Source organism: Mauremys mutica, chromosome 6 (genome assembly GCF_020497125.1).
Source record: "Mauremys mutica isolate MM-2020 ecotype Southern chromosome 6, ASM2049712v1, whole genome shotgun sequence".
Classification (NCBI taxonomy): Eukaryota; Metazoa; Chordata; order Testudines; family Geoemydidae; genus Mauremys; species Mauremys mutica.
This window is the reverse complement of record NC_059077.1, coordinates 76,547,712-76,565,978: the sequence shown is the minus strand read 5'-3', so window position 1 is coordinate 76,565,978 and position 18,267 is coordinate 76,547,712. Positions and strand designations below refer to the sequence as shown.

The 18,267-nt window shown below is 46.3% G+C and overlaps 1 protein-coding gene across 3 annotated transcripts in view; it reads right to left on the bottom strand.

Moving 5' to 3' along the window:
• PRRC1 (proline rich coiled-coil 1) overlaps window positions 1-9,047 on the bottom strand; it is a 31,508-nt gene extending 22,461 nt beyond the window's left edge. The window contains exons 1-2 of one of the 3 annotated variants that reach the window (XM_045021759.1): window positions 8,903-9,047; window positions 1,251-1,385 (exon numbers count right to left, since the gene is read on the bottom strand). In XM_045021759.1, the coding sequence (XP_044877694.1) occupies window positions 1,251-1,365 (115 nt within the window). In that variant the 5' untranslated portion in view covers window positions 1,366-1,385; window positions 8,903-9,047. Of the gene's footprint in view, window positions 1-1,250; window positions 1,386-6,468; window positions 6,488-8,370; window positions 8,670-8,902 lie in introns of those variants that run through there. The other 2 variants (XM_045021758.1, XM_045021760.1) reach the window with 2 other exon arrangements.
• Window positions 9,048-18,267: the final 9,220 nt, after the last annotated feature.

Below are 18,267 nucleotides of genomic sequence, written 5' to 3'. Positions count from 1 at the left end.
AGTTACAAGTAAACTTTAACCAAAAAAGTAAGTGATGCCCCATCTTCCACTGTGACCCCATCAGATATCAAGCTAGGCAGCAGCAGGATGGGTCAATATTTGAATGGAGACTTCCAAAAGCCCGTTCAATAGGTGACAATCTTCTTTCTGAGTCACTACTCAGTTAACACTCCAAAATGATATTAGGAGGAATTGTGCTACTGGAAGAAGTATTCATTAGAGATTCTGTAAGACTTTAATAACTCAAGGTGGAATCTAGCTAAATTCCAACTACCTTAATTTCACCTAAGTTTTAACTAGACAGGTATGATGTATTCTGCTGTACTTCCTGTGCTAAACTCTTGGGTAGTACTGCTGTACACTGTTAACAGCTTCCACATTTCACCTCAGTAGCGGTTACCTTTCAGTACTGTGAAACAATTGCTGTGTGTGATAGCAGTATAAAGTGTAGAGAGTACTTTGAGTTTAAGATACATAATAATGCAAATTAACAAGAAATGAATAATGATATAAGGTGGGGAGGCAGTGAAGGGAAATGTTAGGAAATGCTTAAATTAAGGTTCTCACGTCAACATTATTGCACACCCCACAGCACCAACTGCTATTAAGAGAAGAGTGCCTATGTAAAAATGATACCATCTTTCTCAACAGTTCTGATTCCTGTGTGACTTCAAAATCGTAACAAAAATAACTCATTACTTTTTATGCCTTTTAGTAATTCAGAGGCAAAACAACTACTGGAAAGTACACTAGATTCTAAGTATCAACTGGAAGGTCAGATGTTACTCTGAGGTTGCACAATTGTGACTGCATATGCACCCAAAAGGGGGGAAATACGGTCTACAGAAAATGGTGCACACACTAGAAAATCAGGCCAAGTGAGCAGGTAATTTCCCCACATGATCCTGCCAAATCTTCTGATTATCTACAGTACTAGCCTACTCTATTAGTAGAACCTACACAGCAATCAAAGCCTCTATCTTCTCCACCCACTCCTCCATAAAAACCCTAGACATACACCCACATAATTTCTTATAGAAGTGTAAGTTTAAAAAGCCATATTCTTAAAAGATGCAGCAAGTCATTTAAGGAGCACACTACTGGGATTAAGGAAGAAATTAAGATCTTCAGTTTAGTCTGGAGAAGTGCACTGCAATTATACTGATTATAATATTGCTTTCACTTGGACTAATCGCTATGCTTCAAACACATGAACAAGCAAAACCCAGTTGCTTGGAAGCCTCTTATACCTAATGAGACAGGTGTGGTGGTGGCGGCAATGGTGATACCAGCAGCTACTGCCCCTGCCGTGCTTGGCGGGGGAGTGCCAGGTGGGGTCGTCTCTATTCCACTCTCTTCCATCATTTTTCTTCAGCTACAACAAACTGCAGAAAAACAAAATCTGTATTGAGAAATAAGACATAACTATTTCAAACTGAATTACAAAGAAAGGAGCATGCTATAGCAGACTAGATGCTGGTTTAGGAGCCCAGGACAATTCAAATACCAGTTCCAAAATAAGTCTTTTCAGGAGCCCTAGACAAACCATTTACTAAGGGCGTGGCTACACTTGAGTTGCAGCGCTGGGAGTTTACAGCGCTGGTCGTACAGCTGTGCAGGAACAGCGCTGGTGTGTGGCTACACTCACAGCTACCAGCGCTGCAGTGTGGCCACATTTGCAGCATTTGCAGCGCTGCTGGGAGTGATGCATTATGGGCAGCTATCCCAGCGTTCAAGTGGCAGCAACGTGCTTTTCAAAAGAGGGGGGTGGGGTGGGTTGTAGTATGACAGGGAGCGGGGGGGGGGGGGGGAGAGAGTGGATTTTTGGAGCCAACACTGTGTGTTAGCTTCCTGCCTTGAAAAATCTGAAAATGTTCCCGACCCCTTAGTCTTAACTCTTAATTGCAAACAGCCTGCATCCAACGGACTCCCTTTCTCTGTCAAGCAAACACTTACTCCCTGCCTGCCTCATTCACAGGGGGTTATCTCATTTGATTGTTCACAGCCAGGTACAGATTGATCACAGCAAACAGGAGCTGTGTTTGTTTTTTAGATAAGCAGCTCCGGTAACGGAGCTCCGAGTTCACAACAAAACAAAGAGAGGCTGCATAACAAAACAAAGGGAATAATTTAGTTAAAAGCATTCTGGGATATCTCCTAATATCCTGGAGGCCAATAACAGCGCTGGTGTGTGGCCACACTTTACGACCAGCGCTGCAGAACCAGCACTGCAATCGTTATACCCCAAGCAGACTCAGGTGTACGGCCAGCGCTGCAGCCAGGGAGTTGCAGCGCTGGATGTGCCCTGCAGGTGTGGACAGTTACTAATTGCAGCGCTGGAAAGCCTCCACCAGCGCTGCAACTCTCAAGTGTAACCATACCCTCAGTGTCCCGCAAATCTGTACAGTAATATTCCTTTCCCAGCTTCTACTATAGAGACGTTTCAAATTCAAAACTTCTCTCTGAAATCCTTACTTCTAAAACACCTTTCATTTAAGGATATGAAATATTTTACAAACACTAAACCTCACAAAATCCACACAAAGCAGATAAGTACGCATTGCCATTTTACAGATAGATAAACTAAAGCACTTAGACTGTGCACCTGTTTTCAACAGGGTGCTGAGCACATCAACTTATTTCAAAAGAAGTTGTGGTAGCAATTCTGTAAATTCATGTGACTTGCCAAAGGTCTCAAAGGAAACCATTGGCATATCTGGGAACAAAACCCAGGAAATCCTGAGTCCTTGTCCTCTGCTTTAACTGTGACCTTGTTTATATTCGATAACTTGTGCTGATGTAACTCATTGAATATAAAAATCTATGTTGTTATACCAGGGCAAGTCCCTAATACTGACACAATGGAAAATCATTTTAAATTGCACTTAAAGTGACTTACTGCATTAAGCTTAAACACAATTTAAAACAGATTCAGTGTGTCTACATTAGGGGGTTACCACCAGTGTAACCAGATGTATTTTTATAATGATTTAGCTACAGCAGTTGATGTTTACCAAAACAGACAAGCCCTATGAGACCACACTCTCTCTCCTCTCACTAACCTAATGAGAGCATCAAAGATTAAGACTGAATGACAAACTGGTTTTCTTTCACCACCAGGATCAGTAGAGGATAGGAGGGGTGTCTTTCATCATGCTAAAACACTGGAAAAATCCATTTTACCCCAAGAAACATTAAATCATACCCTTGCTTAAAAACACCTTATTATTACAAAGGTAGCACAAAATGTGTGGGAAGCAGGAGAGAGAGATGGGAGAAAAACATGCAAATGAATTCTCCACTTTCCTTTTCTCCCATTTCTGATTTGTATTCTACAGTACAAAGGTAATTAAAAAAATACTAACAAATAAATAAATAAATAAATAAATAAATAAATAAATGACTGAACAGCTTCCACATGGAACTTTCTCAGTGGTTTACTACATATATTTTCCAGAATAATTATAGGCTCAAGAGCTAAGGAACAAACAACCTAATCTAGAAAATAAGGTGTAAACAGGATTCTTAAATAGAAATCTATCATCCTGATTCTCCACTACCATGCATTCTATTTACTTATTTACATTTATGTGGAATGAGTGCTAAGCAGGCAACAGCACTGCCTACCTGAAGTGTTCACATATCACAGGTATGCCCCTAAAAATCATGACTTTAAAATATATTTTGTGATTTTAAGTTTGCCTTCTAGTTCTTGAGTCGTTGAGGGGAAGCTGCCTGCCCCAATGTGTGTAAGAGCATTTCAAGTTAATATATATATATATATATATGCATATGCTTCACCACTGGCAGTTTGGAGGGGAACTTCTCCCTACTCCTCCTCCATTCCCCAACCCCCACTATCAGTAGCCTGTATCCTTCACCATTCCATCCCGCTGGCCTCCTAATCCACACAGTCTTCCTCTCACCCTTCCATGCTCATCTACAGTCTCCAAACTTTAAGTTCACCTACCTCCACTTTTTCACCTCTTATTCCTTTACAGTATCCTACCCCTCACGTTTTTCCTCTGCCAACCTCTATTCCAGTGGTACTCAACGCGGTGCCCATTGGCGCCATGGCATCTATCTGCACCCGCGAACTGACCCACGGACAAGCATCCGCCGAAATGCCGCCACAAAGCAGCGTCAAGAGGCGTCGCCTCTGAAATGCTGCTGCTTTACGGCGGCATTTGATCGGCGACATCTCTTGACATTGCTGCTTCTCAGCGGCATTTCGGCGAATGCTTGTCCGCCAGTCACGGTCCTTGGTGGCTTGTCGTCCGGCGCCCGCCAGACGAAAAAGGTTGACTACTGCCCTCACCTCCCTCAGTCTGCCTCCTACACAAATATACTACCCATCAAGCCATTGTGAATAAGGGAAATGTCATGAGTTTTGAAGCCAGGAACTGTGAGATCATAGGAAACTTAAAAACACCCAAATATCACAAAGCTCATGGTAAAGAAACCCCAGAAGAATTGTCAACACTGCAAATATAACATGCTTCCAAATTAAAAATATCCACTCTCAGTTTGCACAGGTGTAAGTGATTATGAATGGAGCAAGACAGTGGAAAATCAGGCCCTTAGATATAATTCTAGAGAATTACAAGAGAGCAGGTATGGAAGAGTAAGAGAAACCAACAGAGGGCAAATAAGGTTTGAAGACTAGTCACCACACAACTAAGCTGCTGAAAAATGTCCTGAAGAAAAATGCAGAGGCAAAGTGCCTATCAGGATCAGGCCCCAAATCCTTAGTCTCTACCAGTTTTGGCAATGGCCTTTGTCTTTACTATTACTCCCAACCTCATATTAAAGTTATTTAGGTACAGAAAAACCTCTTTCTCCTTGCTGCTCCAATCCACAACCCATAATTCTCAGCAAGTAATCCTTGAAGGTTAAACCCCACTTCCAAGCAAAGATTTAGTTTTACATATTTATAGAGCCCTACAGTGAAGTCTCTCTTCCTAAGACATCACTGCTTCTACACAACATACTACATTATAACCTACCAAAAATAAAATGTTTATCCAAATATATTAGCAACGTGCATTGTGATATTTTATCGTTATTTACCACAAGAACATTCAATCAGCAATGGATTACCCAGTCCTTAATGCAACTTAGTAAAGTCTATTTTAGGGTATGTCTACATTGCAATTAGACACCCACAGCTGGCCTATGCCAGTTGACTTCACCTCACAGATCTCAGGCTAAGGGGCTGTTTCATTGCCATACAGACTTCCAGGTTTGGGCCTGAGTGCAGGCCTGGAAGCGTACACTACAATGAAACAGCCCTGCAGCCCAAGCCTGGGGAGCCCGAGTCAGCTGGTATGGGCTAGCCGGGGGGTGGGTGGGTATCTGCAGTGTAGAAATGCCTCTAGTCACCTCCTCCACGCACCTACTGCTGCCTTTTCTCAGATGATTAAAAAAATGTCTGAACATAATCCACAAAACCGATACTTCCTATGTCAAAGTTGACCTAATACAAGCCCACAAACCAGTCCAAAAATATAAAATCCAGGAGACAAAGAATTACAAGCAGAGTCAAGCAAATGTGTAATTAGCCCAAAAGAAATTGTGCTCCTGCCATCTAGCGGATTGTGACTAAAAGTTCATTTCATGAGTCTGGTCATGTCACCAAATTTGGAAAAAAACCCAAACTTGAGTGCATTCTGTACGATTACATTAAAGTGTTTATTAAACTAAATTAGGATCATAAAAGTAGCATATTCCTAACAGCTTCTTGCCCTGTGGCTTTGTTTACACAAAGACTTTTTTTTGTAAATTTGCCACTAAAAAAGTTCCATTAATATAGATCAAGTTTTCAGGAGGGTTTAATATAAAATTCAGCAGGGTTAGGTTACTAAATGAGAAGGGGGTGGGAGGTGAGAAAAACAACTGGTCTATGCTAATACTACCACTGTGTCCAGCAATGTTAGAACTGCACCAGTACTGGAACAATCATGGGAGCTTTTAACAAGAAGCATACTTAGTACAGACAAGGTCTGTGCCTCTTTGAGGTGTAACTATTTACTTTATTCTGAGTGCAGAGCCAATATAGCCAAGGAAGAGGGAGCTGAATTCTAGTCAGTTGTTAGCCTTTCCCCCCAAATTGTCAGTTAACAGTTTGATTTTCCAAGGTATAAAGCACCAACAACCCTCATTTGCTTCAGCAGGTTGTGTGGGTATTTGGCACTTAAGAAAAATCAGATCATAAATTCTGACTGCACAACTTTTTTTTTTTAAAGTGGTGATTATGTTAGAAAGAAGAAAAAAGTTTCATTTTAGAGATCAAAGGTTGAGCTTGCTGAGTTGGCAATCAGAAAAAGTTTACCTTTAAAAATCAAAAGCTATATGAAGTAACTGAAAAATATGAAACCAAATAGTTTATATATTTGTTTTCTGATTATAATCTTAATTTAAAATCATTTTCAGGTTATGTCCCAAAAATATGGAAACTGAACTACTTACAAATGAAGACAACCCAAAATTGACAAGGATAAACTCAATTTCTAGAACTGAATCACAGTTTGCAGTGGTGCTGTTTAATAGTTAACCCTTAACAAGCAGATTTCCACAGTTGAGTAGACATCCATGTTAACAGACAAAGCACAGTAGAATTATCTTGAGAGGCTCAGGCTTAACCTGAGAAGTGAATAAGCTCAGTAATCAATTAAAATACCAGACCCAAATGTTATTTAATACATTTTTTTAATATGTAACAGGCAATGTTTCTATAACTAAGTGTGAAAAGGTAATATTGTGTTAACACCTAAAGCACTGGTTAGGCTCATTACGTAGAATTTTTGTTAATACTCTCCTGATTAAGCAGCAGTTGTCCTCATGCATGGCCAATTAACTGCTAGGAGGCATCCCCAAATGAGCAGCCATCCTGAATACACACATCCTAATTAAGGGCTATATAGGCACAGATATAAATAGTACTAATTTATGAACTGTAGCCCCTTTCACCTTCTAAGGCTATGGCTACACTAGAGAGCTTATAGCAGTTGCACTATATCAATGGGAGAAGCTCTCCCGTCAGCATAGCGCTGTCCATTCCAGTGCTTAGGTCAGTATAACTTATGTCTCTCTGGGTTGGCTTTATTCATAAGTGGCAGTGCAGACACAGCCTAAGTCTTTTACAGATATTAAACCATTATTTCCTAGGCAAGATGGGCACCAGGTTAGTTTGGGGGTGGGAGTGTATGGGTAGAGGAAAGGATCAGCGTCGCTAGGGAAAGCTGAGGGACATCAGATTCATACCACCCTATACATACTGTAAACATATTGTTTCATCTGCTTATAAAGCGGGAAGCTGACTCAATAAAATCCATCCTATTTACCTCAGACAGCCAACCTCATTAAAGGCCACAGAACAGAAACAGCTCACAGATACTGGGGTAAAGACTCAAGCTCTGCCACCCTATCTTTTTCTTTTGTGCCCCTGTGGCACTCAGCTCATTCTTGGGCAACACAAAAAAGAAAACAAGAGACACAGCAACTATCAGAACATGCTGTGATACCAATCTGCCAATCAATAGGGTGGCTTCTTCAACAAAAGGTCAGGTATTATAATTGAGTAATTAATCTTGACAAGCCTCCTGAAGAAGCTAAGCAAATGATATTAGTTCCATTTGACAGAAGAGGATCCCACACATTTTTAAATGCAGATGGGCAGGCTCCTCAGGTGACAGAGCCTTGCTGATGTAAATGAAGTGCCACGTGGGCACAGGAAAGACCATGCACATGGAGTCAACAGCAAGAATGGATACTCACTGACATGCTCAAAGCTAAAGAGCTAAGCCAAAATCAGAACTTCTTGAGTTTTTCTATACCAGTCCTTTTCTCGCTTTTCTAGCATGGATGGTATTGATCAGACTACCCCAAGGCCCAGTTGTTTTCTAAACATTTGCTTCCTAAACTATGAGTATTTAACATTTAATCATCATCACTGTAGCAACAAGACTTCAGATACTAGAGGGACAGGCAGGGAATATCAGACCCAAGAGCTGGCCTCTGTCCCAATGAGTTTACAGTCTAGATTAGAGACACTATGGCCCCGTATTTCATTAATCATTTGCGCTAATCTTCATAAAAATCCCTCAATTTTGAAATTTTAAAAAAGCCACCCAACTCTGGGATTTAGGATACTAGGTTACGCTCTGTGACAATACGTTACACCAGAGTTACACAAGCAGTAAAAACAAGGCTGCGAACGTCCATCTGCAAAACCTGCAGTGAATTCCACGCCCCGCTAGAAAAGCCCCTTCAGACGCCGAGCTTGCACGGGTTTGTTTTTCAAAGTTATTCCTACCCCCCAGGTGCAGGAGAGAAACAACTCCTGCCAAGGTAACCCGAGGGCAAACCCACCTGGGGAGACCTTCCCGAGCCGCCCACCACAGCTCCCAGGGGCGGGACGACCTCTCGGGGCCTCGCACACGCTATTCAAACCGCAGCTCCGAGTGGTTCACTTCGGTTCATTTCGCAGAAGCGGCCCCCGAGCCCAGGCTGCGCCCCCGCTGCCAGACTCGCCAGCGCAGCGCAGCCCCGCCCTGCGGCGGGAAGGACCCCGTAGAACAAGCCCCCCGTAACGGTAGCAACGGGCCGCGGCGCTGCGTGACCCCGCAGCCGGCTCTGACGCGGCCGCCGGAGGAGAAGCACCGCCCCCAGCTCCGCGCGAGCCTCGGGGGTCAGAGCGCGAGGAATGGGGCGCAGACTCAGTGCAGGGCACACAGCTCCCGTGAGACTTGGGGCGGCACCGCACATGCGCAATGCCGCTCGCCGCCGGTCTGGGTTGCCACGTCTCTCTCTCCCGCCGGCGGCTCAGCTCACGCTCCTCGGGGCCGGGCCGCTCCCGCGCGCGCTGTCCGGCCTGGCGGCGGCATCTCCCACCCGTCCTCACCTAGCTGCGGGGTCCTCCTTGGCCGGGCCTCGGGCGCCACGTCCCCGGCGCTGCCTGCTGCGTGCCGCCGCCGCTCGCTTCCCGCATCCGAAATGGCCGCGCCTGGGAGCGAGACGCCACCTCCTGCTGCCACGTTGGCCTGCGGCGGGTGGGGCCGGGCGGAGCCGCCTGCGGCGCGTGACCTGGGGCGGGGACGGGAGAGCCCGGCCAGGCCACGTACCACCAGGTTCTTGGTGTCCGGCCCGCAGCGGGGTCGGTACCCCCCCCCTCCTCCTCCTCCTCCTCACGGCGGGTAGGTCGGGGTCTCTTCCCCCCCGCCTGCTCAGAGCCGCGTCATGCCCCAGCCTCCCCTGTGGGGGCATATTCGCAAAGCAGGGCACAGACCTTGGTACGCCCCCCAGCTCCAACAAGCCCCACAACAAAGGCTGCTCGTGAACAGGGTGCTAAGCGTGGTACGAGTGGTGTAAGAGGATGAAGATAGGGAAGAGGAGGCTGTGCAGTGCAGACAGACCTGGTGCCAGTTTAAAGTAAGGCTGCTGGGCAACTAAGTTTTCCAGGCAGCCGGATTTCAAGCAGAACACCTGGTCGAAAAGGGACTCTTGATGGCTCTGGTCGCTAAAAGGCCAGTCAGCGGGGCTAAGGAAGCCTCCCTACCTGCCCAGGCTCCATGCGGCAGCCAGTATCTCCTGCTCCTAGGTGCAAGGGCAGCAACCCTGAGCAGCAGCATGGGCTCCACAGCTCCCATTGGCCAGGAGCCACAGCCAGTGGGAGCTGCAGGGGCAGTGCCTGTGGGCAGCGCTCAAAGACCCTGTACCTAGGGGCTGCAGAGATGTGCCAGTTGCTTCTGGCAGCCGTCTGAGATAAGTGCTGCCCAGCTGCAGCCCAAACCCCCTCCTGTGCCCCAGCCCTGCTCCTGCACCCTAACTCATTCCCAAAGCCTGCACCCCTCACCCTCTCCTGCATTCCAAGCCCATGCTCCAGATCAGAACCCACTCCCATATCTGAACTCCCTCCCAGAGCTGGCACCACACTCCCCAACCCCGAGCCCCTTCTTGCACTCAGGCTCCTTCCTAGAGCCTGCACCCATCACACACTCCTGCACTCCAACCCCCTGCCCTAGCCTGAGCCCCCTCCCACACCCAAACTCATTCCCAGAGCTCAACCCCCCTCCAACACCTCAAACCCATGCCCCAGCCCTGAGCTCTCTCCTGCACCCTAAAACCCTCATCCCTGGCCCCACACCAGAGCCCATATCCCCAGCCAGAGCCCCCTCCTGCACTCCAAACCCCTCATCCCCACCTCAGAGCTTGCACCCCCTCCCTCCTGTATCCCAACCCCCTTCTCCATCCCAGAGCTCCCTCCTGTACCCTGAACTCATTTCTGGCACCATCCCAGGGCGCATAACCCCAGCTGGAGTCCTCATGCCCTCCCATACCCCAAACCTCTGCCCCAGCCCGGTGAAAGTGAGTGATGAAGGGAGGGAGGATGGGGTGGGGGACAGGGCAAGAGTGGGTTGGGTTTTTTTGCAATTAGAAAGTTGGCAACGAGGGAGCCTGCAGCTGATTGAACCTGACAAACTGCCACATTTCTCTCACTTCGAAAGTTGTTGTCTGCATCTCACAGACATATCTTGCAGTGATTAGTTTCATACACAAAGTTACCTTATGGTGTTATTTTTTCATTTGTCAGGACTACAAAAAAAAAGCTATATACATGTTTGGCTGTTCTGGATATCAAAGGTTTAAAAAAAAATTTTTAGTCTGCTAGTTAAGCCAGAAAATGTATTATGAATTATAGGCGGTGCAGGTACCAATGCCTATAGTGAAGATTGCCTGATACTTGTTGCCACAGGGTGACTGACCCCTTTAAGCATTTGGGTCTGGAGGACTACTTGCACACTGAGCATGTGAAAGACTCCTAGTAGGGAAAATTTGCACACTGCTGTGGGAATAAGTAGACTTTGTTTTAAAATGGAGCTGTTACTTTGCAGCTGTAAGTAGTCCTGTCTTTGAAGTTTTATAAAAGCTTACTGAGATGATCACTTGGGGGAAAGAAAAGTGTTTAAATGTATCCTTACAGAGTAAAGTACAAAGGTTCACAATCTTCTAAACTCTTTTCCCCCAAGCACACAGAGTGTGATATTGCACAGTCTCATCACCTGAGGAGCTATAGCTCTCAACTCCCAGCTAAAACAACAGTCAAAAATCATCAACATCAGAGACAAATGCGGGGTGGGGAATCAGAGGAGGCCTCTGGAAAGTTAAATAAAGCTTTTGAGAGCTCTGTATTAAAGTGACTTTGAAGAAAAAAAGAAATGACTATTCTAGGCAATCACAGCTGGTAATACCTTGCACTCCAGAATTTATTCTGCTTCTGGTTTCCAATCCTTTTAATCAGTTACTCCAGATGTAGCTTTATGGGCCAGTTACACACAAACCAATCCTCTCCTCCCTTTGCACCACTGCTACACCATCCTAACCCCTACCTTATAGTAGGGGGTGTATTGGGGAAGGAGGCAGCATGTCACAGATGGAACGCAGCTGTGCTCTGCTAGTTCTCAACTGGTAGATGATCCCTTGACCTTTGGGGTCCATAGTCAACAACTTTGGCTGGGGCCCATGCAGATTGGCCCACAGAATCAAGGAGTCATAACCAATTCCCTGATGGTCCCCTCCCATTTGCCTCTGCTGAGCACAGGAGAGAATCTGACCCCAAGATAGCAACATTGTGGACAGCCAAAGGGGTGGAGCTAAAAGAAACAAGGAAGCTGCTAACAAGATGTTGATTCATAAAAATAGACAAGAAAATTTTCCAAATAGATAGCTGTGCAAGTTGGCCCTATTTAGGAAAGGTCTGTGTTCTTATCATACAAGACCCTGAAAACTGGAGTAATAGAAATGGGATGAAATTTAACAGTGCAAAGTCATGCAATTAGTGACTAAAAACAAGAATTTCTGTTATAAACTGAGGACTTACAGCAGGAGAGAAACTTGGGTGTACTGGTGGATCACAGGATGACCATGGGCCACCAATGTGATGCAGCTGTGGAAAAGGCTAATACAATCCCGGGATGCATCACGCAAGGTATTTCCAGTAGAAATAGGGAAGTGTTATTACCATTATATGGGGCATTGGTGAGACCTATGTGCAATTGTGGTCTCCCATGTTTAAGAAAGATGCTATTCAAACAGGAACAGGTGCAGAGAAGGGCTCTTAGGATGATCTGAGGAAAGTAAAACCTACCTTATAAGAGGAGACTCAAAGAGCTTGCCTTATTTAGCCTAACCAAAAGAAGGCTGAGGGGAGATATGAATGCTCTCTATAAATACATCAGATGGATAAATGCTAGGGAGGGAGAGGAGTTATTTAAGTTAAGCGCCAGTGTGGACACAAGAACAAGTGGATATAAACTGGCCATCAACAATTTTAGGCTCAAAATTAGGCAAAGGTTTCTACCCATCAGAAGAGTGAAGTTCTGGAACAGCCTTAAGGGGAGCAGTGGGGCAAAAAGACCCTAACTGGCTTCAAGACTGCGCTTGATAAGTTTATGGAGGGGTTGGTATGATGGACTGCCTACAATGGTATGTGGCTCATTGGCAACTGCCAGTAGCAAAAATCCCCAATGACCAGGGACAGCCCACTAGATAGGGGGAGCTCTGAGTTACTACAGAAAATTCTTTCCCAGGTATCTTCCTGGTAGGTCTTGCCCACATACTCAAGGACTAATTGATCACCCTATTTGGGGTTAGGAAGGAATTCGCCCCCAGGTCAGACTGGCAGAACCCCTGTAAGTTTTTCGCCTTCCTCTTCAACATGGGGCATGGGTCACTTGCAGGTTTAAACTAGTGTAAATGGTGGAGTCTCTGTAACATGAAGTTTTTAAACCATGATTTGAGGACTTCAATAACTCAGCCAGAGGTTAAGGATCTATTTCAGGAGTGAGTGAGTGAGTGAGGTCCTGTGGACTTCAATATGCAGGAGGTCAGAATAGATTATCACAATGGTCACTTCTAACCTTAATGTCTATGAGGTGGTATTATGAGACTGCCTACAATGGCATGTAGCTGATCTATGACTGCTAGTAGCAAATATCCCCAATGGCCAGAGATGGGACACTAGACGGGGAAGGCTCTGCGTTACAACAGTAAGTTCTTTCCCAAGTGTCTGGCTGGTGGGTCTTGCCAACATGCTCAGCGCCTAACTGATCACCATATTTGGAGTCAGGAATGAATTTCTCCCAGGTCACATTGAATTTCTCCCAGGTCCCCGCCTTACCTAGACCCCCACCCCATTGAGCCCCAACCAGCTACACCCAGACCTCCACCCCACCAGACCTCCACCCCACTTCCCCAGCGCCCAGATCCAACAAGCTCCACACACCCAGATCTCCCCATGCTGAGCCTCAACCACCTTCACCTAACTCCCTCCCCCCCCCCCGCAGAGTCCCATCCCCCCTGCACTTAGAACTCCTCAATAAGACCTGTGCATCTAGATGTCCCACTGAGCTGCCTGGACCCAGATTGCCCCACACAGAACCCTCCCACCCACTGAGCTGCCGGGATCCCCCCCACACTAAGCCTCTCCACTCTTGGATCCTGCCGGGATGAGCCTGCTGGCCTACACCTGGATCAGGGGCCAGGGCTGGGTGTGAATGAGAAACTCTGTTCCTCTTGTTTGCTACTTTAGTGGACCTGGCACCGGGGTGCTGGAACAATTTGTATAGTGGGCTTGCTGAGAGCCACTGAACCAAACTCTAAACCATGTTTATGATGGAAATCACTTCAAGCCAGGGGGTGCGGCAGCACCCCTAGTTCCAGAACCTATGCCTGGCATGGAGGGGCAGGACTGCAGGGTGTTTCTGGGGAGGTCCAGCCCTGGTGCTGTGTTAGGGTTGAGTGCAGCCTCACGGCCAAGTCCATGTCTGGGGGGGAGGCCTGCAGGGCGCTCACCACTGCCATGCTGGAACTGCCACATTTATTTATTGACTAAAATTCTGCAAATTTTATTTAAATATTGTGCACAGAACTTTTTTTTTTTGACATAGACTTTTTGGAGTAATACAAGAATAATTATACAAGGACACAACAATCATCCATTTACCCTGGTATCTGGTCTGTGAGAGTGGCCAACAATGAGTACTTAAGAAGATGTAATACATCCTTAATGCACTCTCCTTTATGACCTGGAGAGAATTTCTTCCTGACCCCCAGGGTGTGATCAGCTTGCACACTGAAGCATGGCTATATATTGTATATGCTAGCTATTAATATAACTACACAAGTGGTATTTTTATTCTTATAAATGTCTAACCCATTTTTAAAATTACTAACTTGTTAATCTAAATAATATCCTGTGTCAATGAGTTCAGACATTTGTTCTTCTAGTCTGTAAACATGCATATTTACAAAGCAGCTACAGATATTATTTGTGCACATACTTTGACATACTTAACATGGTTACAATCAGAGCAGTGACTAAGTAAAACTGGTAACTTTTTATGCAATAATTCTGCTCCCTATGTGTATTTAAAGGAATAGCAATTTCCTTCTGTGATAAAAATCTGGTTAGCCCTGGAGAGTCAACATTCATGGGATTCTAAGCTCAACTGTTGTCTTACACTTGAAAAAATGGAAAGGAATAATTACATAAATTTTGCCACAATCCAGGCACTGTGCAAAGACCGATGACTGAGCTAAATGTTGCTTCCATTTTAAATAATCCTATGAAAGAGGCAGTCTTCACCCGTATGTAGTGCACATGAATTGTTAGTATTACTCAAAAAAAGGTGGTAAAGCTTCATCAATACCATCCATTAAGGCTGATGGTTTTTGATATTTGTGTCAGTGCCTCTGGGAGATGGACCATTCTTGATCTTCACATAGAATCATAGAATTGTATGACTGGAAGGACCCTCGAGCAATCTTCTAGTCCATTCCCCTGCACTCAAGGCAGAACTAAGTATTATCTAGACCATCCCTCACAGGTTTTTGTCCAACCTGCTCTTAAAAATTTCCAATGATTCTGCAGCGTCCCTAGGCAATTTATTCCAGTGCTTAACTACCATGGCAGGAAGTTTTTCCTAATGGCAAACCTAAATCATCCTTGCTGCAATTCAAGCCCCTTGCTTCTTGTCCTATCGTCAGAGGTTAAGGAAAACAATTTTTCTCCCGTCTCCTTGTAAAAACCTTTTATGTACTTGAAAACTGTTATCATTTTCCCTCTCTATCTTCTCTTCTCCAGACTAAACAAATCCATTTTTTTTCAATCTTCCCTCATAGGTCATGTTTTCTAGACCTTTAATCATTTTTGTTGCTCTTCTCTGGACTTTCTCCAATTTGTCCACATCTTTCCTGAAATGTGGTGCCCAGAACTGGACACAATACTCCAGCTGAGGCCTAATCAGTGCGGAGTAGAGCGGAAGAATTACTTCTCGTGTCTTGCTTACAAGACTCCTGCTAATACATCCCAGAATTATGTTTGATTTTTTTTGCAACAGTGTTACACTGTTGACTCATATTTAGCTTATGATCCACTATGATCCCCAGATCCCTTTCTGCAGTACTCCTTTCTAGGCAGTCAGTTTCCCGTTTTGTATGTGTGCAATTGATTGTTCCTTCCTAAGTGAAGTACTTTGTATTTGTCCTTTATTGAATTTCATCCTATTTTCTTCAGACCATTTCTCCAATTTGTCCAGATCATTTTGAATTTTAATCCTATCATCCAAAGCACTTGCAACCCTTCCCAGCTTGGTATCATCCACAAACGTAATAAATGTACTCTCTATGGCATTATCTAAATAATTGATGAAGATATTGAACAGAACCAGACCCAGAACTGATCCCTGAAGGACCCCATTCGATATGCTCTTCCATCTTGACTGTGAACCACTGATAACTACTCTCTGGGAACGAGAGTAGTTATCCAACCAGTTTTGCACCGACCTTATAGTAGCTCCAGCTAGGTTGTATTGCCCTAGTTTGTTTATGAGGTCATGCAAGACAGTATCAAAAGCCTTACTAAAGTTAAGCTATACCACATCTATGGCTTCACCCCTATCCACAGGGCTTGTTACCCTGTCAAAGAAAGCTATTAGGTTGGTTTGACATGATTTGTTCTTGACAAATCCATGCTGTCTGTTACTTATCACCTCATTATCTTCTAGGTGTCTGCAAATTGATTGCTTAATTATTTGCTCCATTATCTTTCCTGGTACAGAAGTTAAGCTGACTGGTCTGTAATTCCCCAGGTTATCCTTATTTCCCTTTTTATAGATTTGGCACTATATTTGCCTTTTTCCAGTCCTTTGGCATCTCACCCATCTTCCATGACTTCGGGAAGATAATTGTTAATGACTCACATGTCTCCTCAGTCAGCTCCTTGGGTATTCTAGGATATATTTCATCAGGACCTGGTGACTTGTCTAAGTAATTTTTTTACTTGTTCTTTCCCTATTTTAGCCTCATGCATTATGTCATGATGAGTGTAATCAACCAATCTCTCTGTAACCACAAAAATAGAATTACTTCTGGAAAAGTTATAAACACGATCAGCTGCTTCATTGCACTAGAGTCTTCAAAGAAAATCTTTCACTTTTTCCATGTCAAAAGGACATGTATGTAGAGCAAGATCCTGCACACCATTATCATGTTAGCTCTAGAGGTATACAGGAGCTGTAACATGAATGGAAAGTAGAATTTCTTCTTTGAGTGATTGCTCATATCCATTCCAGTTAGGTGTGTGCGCGCCGCGTGCACGTTCGCCGGAAGACTTGTACCCTAGCAACCCCAGTGGGTCGGCTGAGCGCCCCCTGGAGTGGCGCCATAACAGCACCGCATATATACCTCAGCCGACCCACCCGACCCTCAGTTCCTTCTTACCGCCCGTGTCGTCGTTGGAACAGTGGAGTGCAGCTTGTCTGACCTCCGCTTCCCTAGCTTCCTCATAGTTTTTCTCTGTAAAAATTTGTACATAGTTAATATCTTAGCTTAGGTTTTCTTGTTTTTGATAGTTAAATCAGTTTAGAGTTAGATAGTTAGCGGGTTCGGGGGTTAGCCCCACCCGCACCCGGGACCGGAGCGTATGCCCGGCTCCCCGGGTTTCAAGCCATGCTCGCCGCAAGCCTATGCCTACAGGAGATCCTCATAGCTCCTGTTTGAAGTGTTTAGGAGAGTCACACTTATCTACTAAGTGCCCAATTTGCAAGGCTTTCAAGCCTCGCACTAAGAGGGAAAGAGACATTAGGCTTAAACAGCTCCTAATGGAGGCAGCCTTAACCCCTCCGGCCGCGGCACCGCCCGCTGTCCCTCTGGACTCTTGCAGCGCTGCCACGGCGCCGGGCCACTCTGCTGTGCCACCGAAAGCGCCATCGGCACCGAAACCGGCCCAAAGATGCTCTCTCTCGCCGAAGGCGAAGAAGGGAAAGGCCGCTGCCTCTACGGCACTGCCGGCTCCGAAGCACCAGAGTGCGCCCCGTCCGGACCGCCTGGCACCGAAACCTGCCACGGCACCGGTTCCTCCGCCGCAGACGATTCTGCCGGCACCGGCGACTCCGGCCCCTCAAAGGCCGTCGAGCCCGGCACCTGTGACCTCCCCGGCTCCGGCCGCGGTAGAGATGCCACTGCCGTCAACTCCGGAGACCTTCGTGGCGGCACGGGACCTTATCGCCTTGACAGACCCGGCTGTGCCACCGCCCCTGGCGCCGCCAGTGCGGGCGCCCCGCTCCATGGGCAAGCCGTCAATGTTTAAGCCACCTGCTGGCACCGACTCTGACCGGCACCGCTCCCGTTCCCGGCACCGCTCACACTCTCGACGCCGATCTCGATCTGGGCGCCGATCGCAACGCTGCTCGCAGTCCCGGCACCGCTCCACTACGCGGCACCGGTCAGACTCGCGGCACCGGTCAGTCTCCAGGTCTCCTACTCATCATTCCCGGCACCGCTCAAGCTCTCGGTACCGATATGGCCGCCGCTACTCGCGGAGTCGCTCCCGGCACCGGTCATGGAGATCCCGGTCGACCTCCTGGCACCGTACCGGTCGCAGGTCCCATTCTCGCTCCTGCTCGCGATATCGAGATGCCTCCCGGCACCGGTCACCACACAGGCGGGAAATGCGCTCCGTGGGCATTTCGGCGCAAGGGTTATCTGCCCCACCCTGGCCCTCTCGACACGCCTCGGCCTCTTCACATGCCGATAGCTACTACGTCGACGACCATGACCCTCAGGTCCCTTCGGGAGCTTTACATCAGTCCCATTACGCGGACCAGGACCCTCATCAATGGGGTTATTGGACCCCTTGGGCCTACCACCAAGCTCAGGGTGCTCCTCTATCCACCGCGCGTACCGTGCCACACGAGTCACGCATCCCGG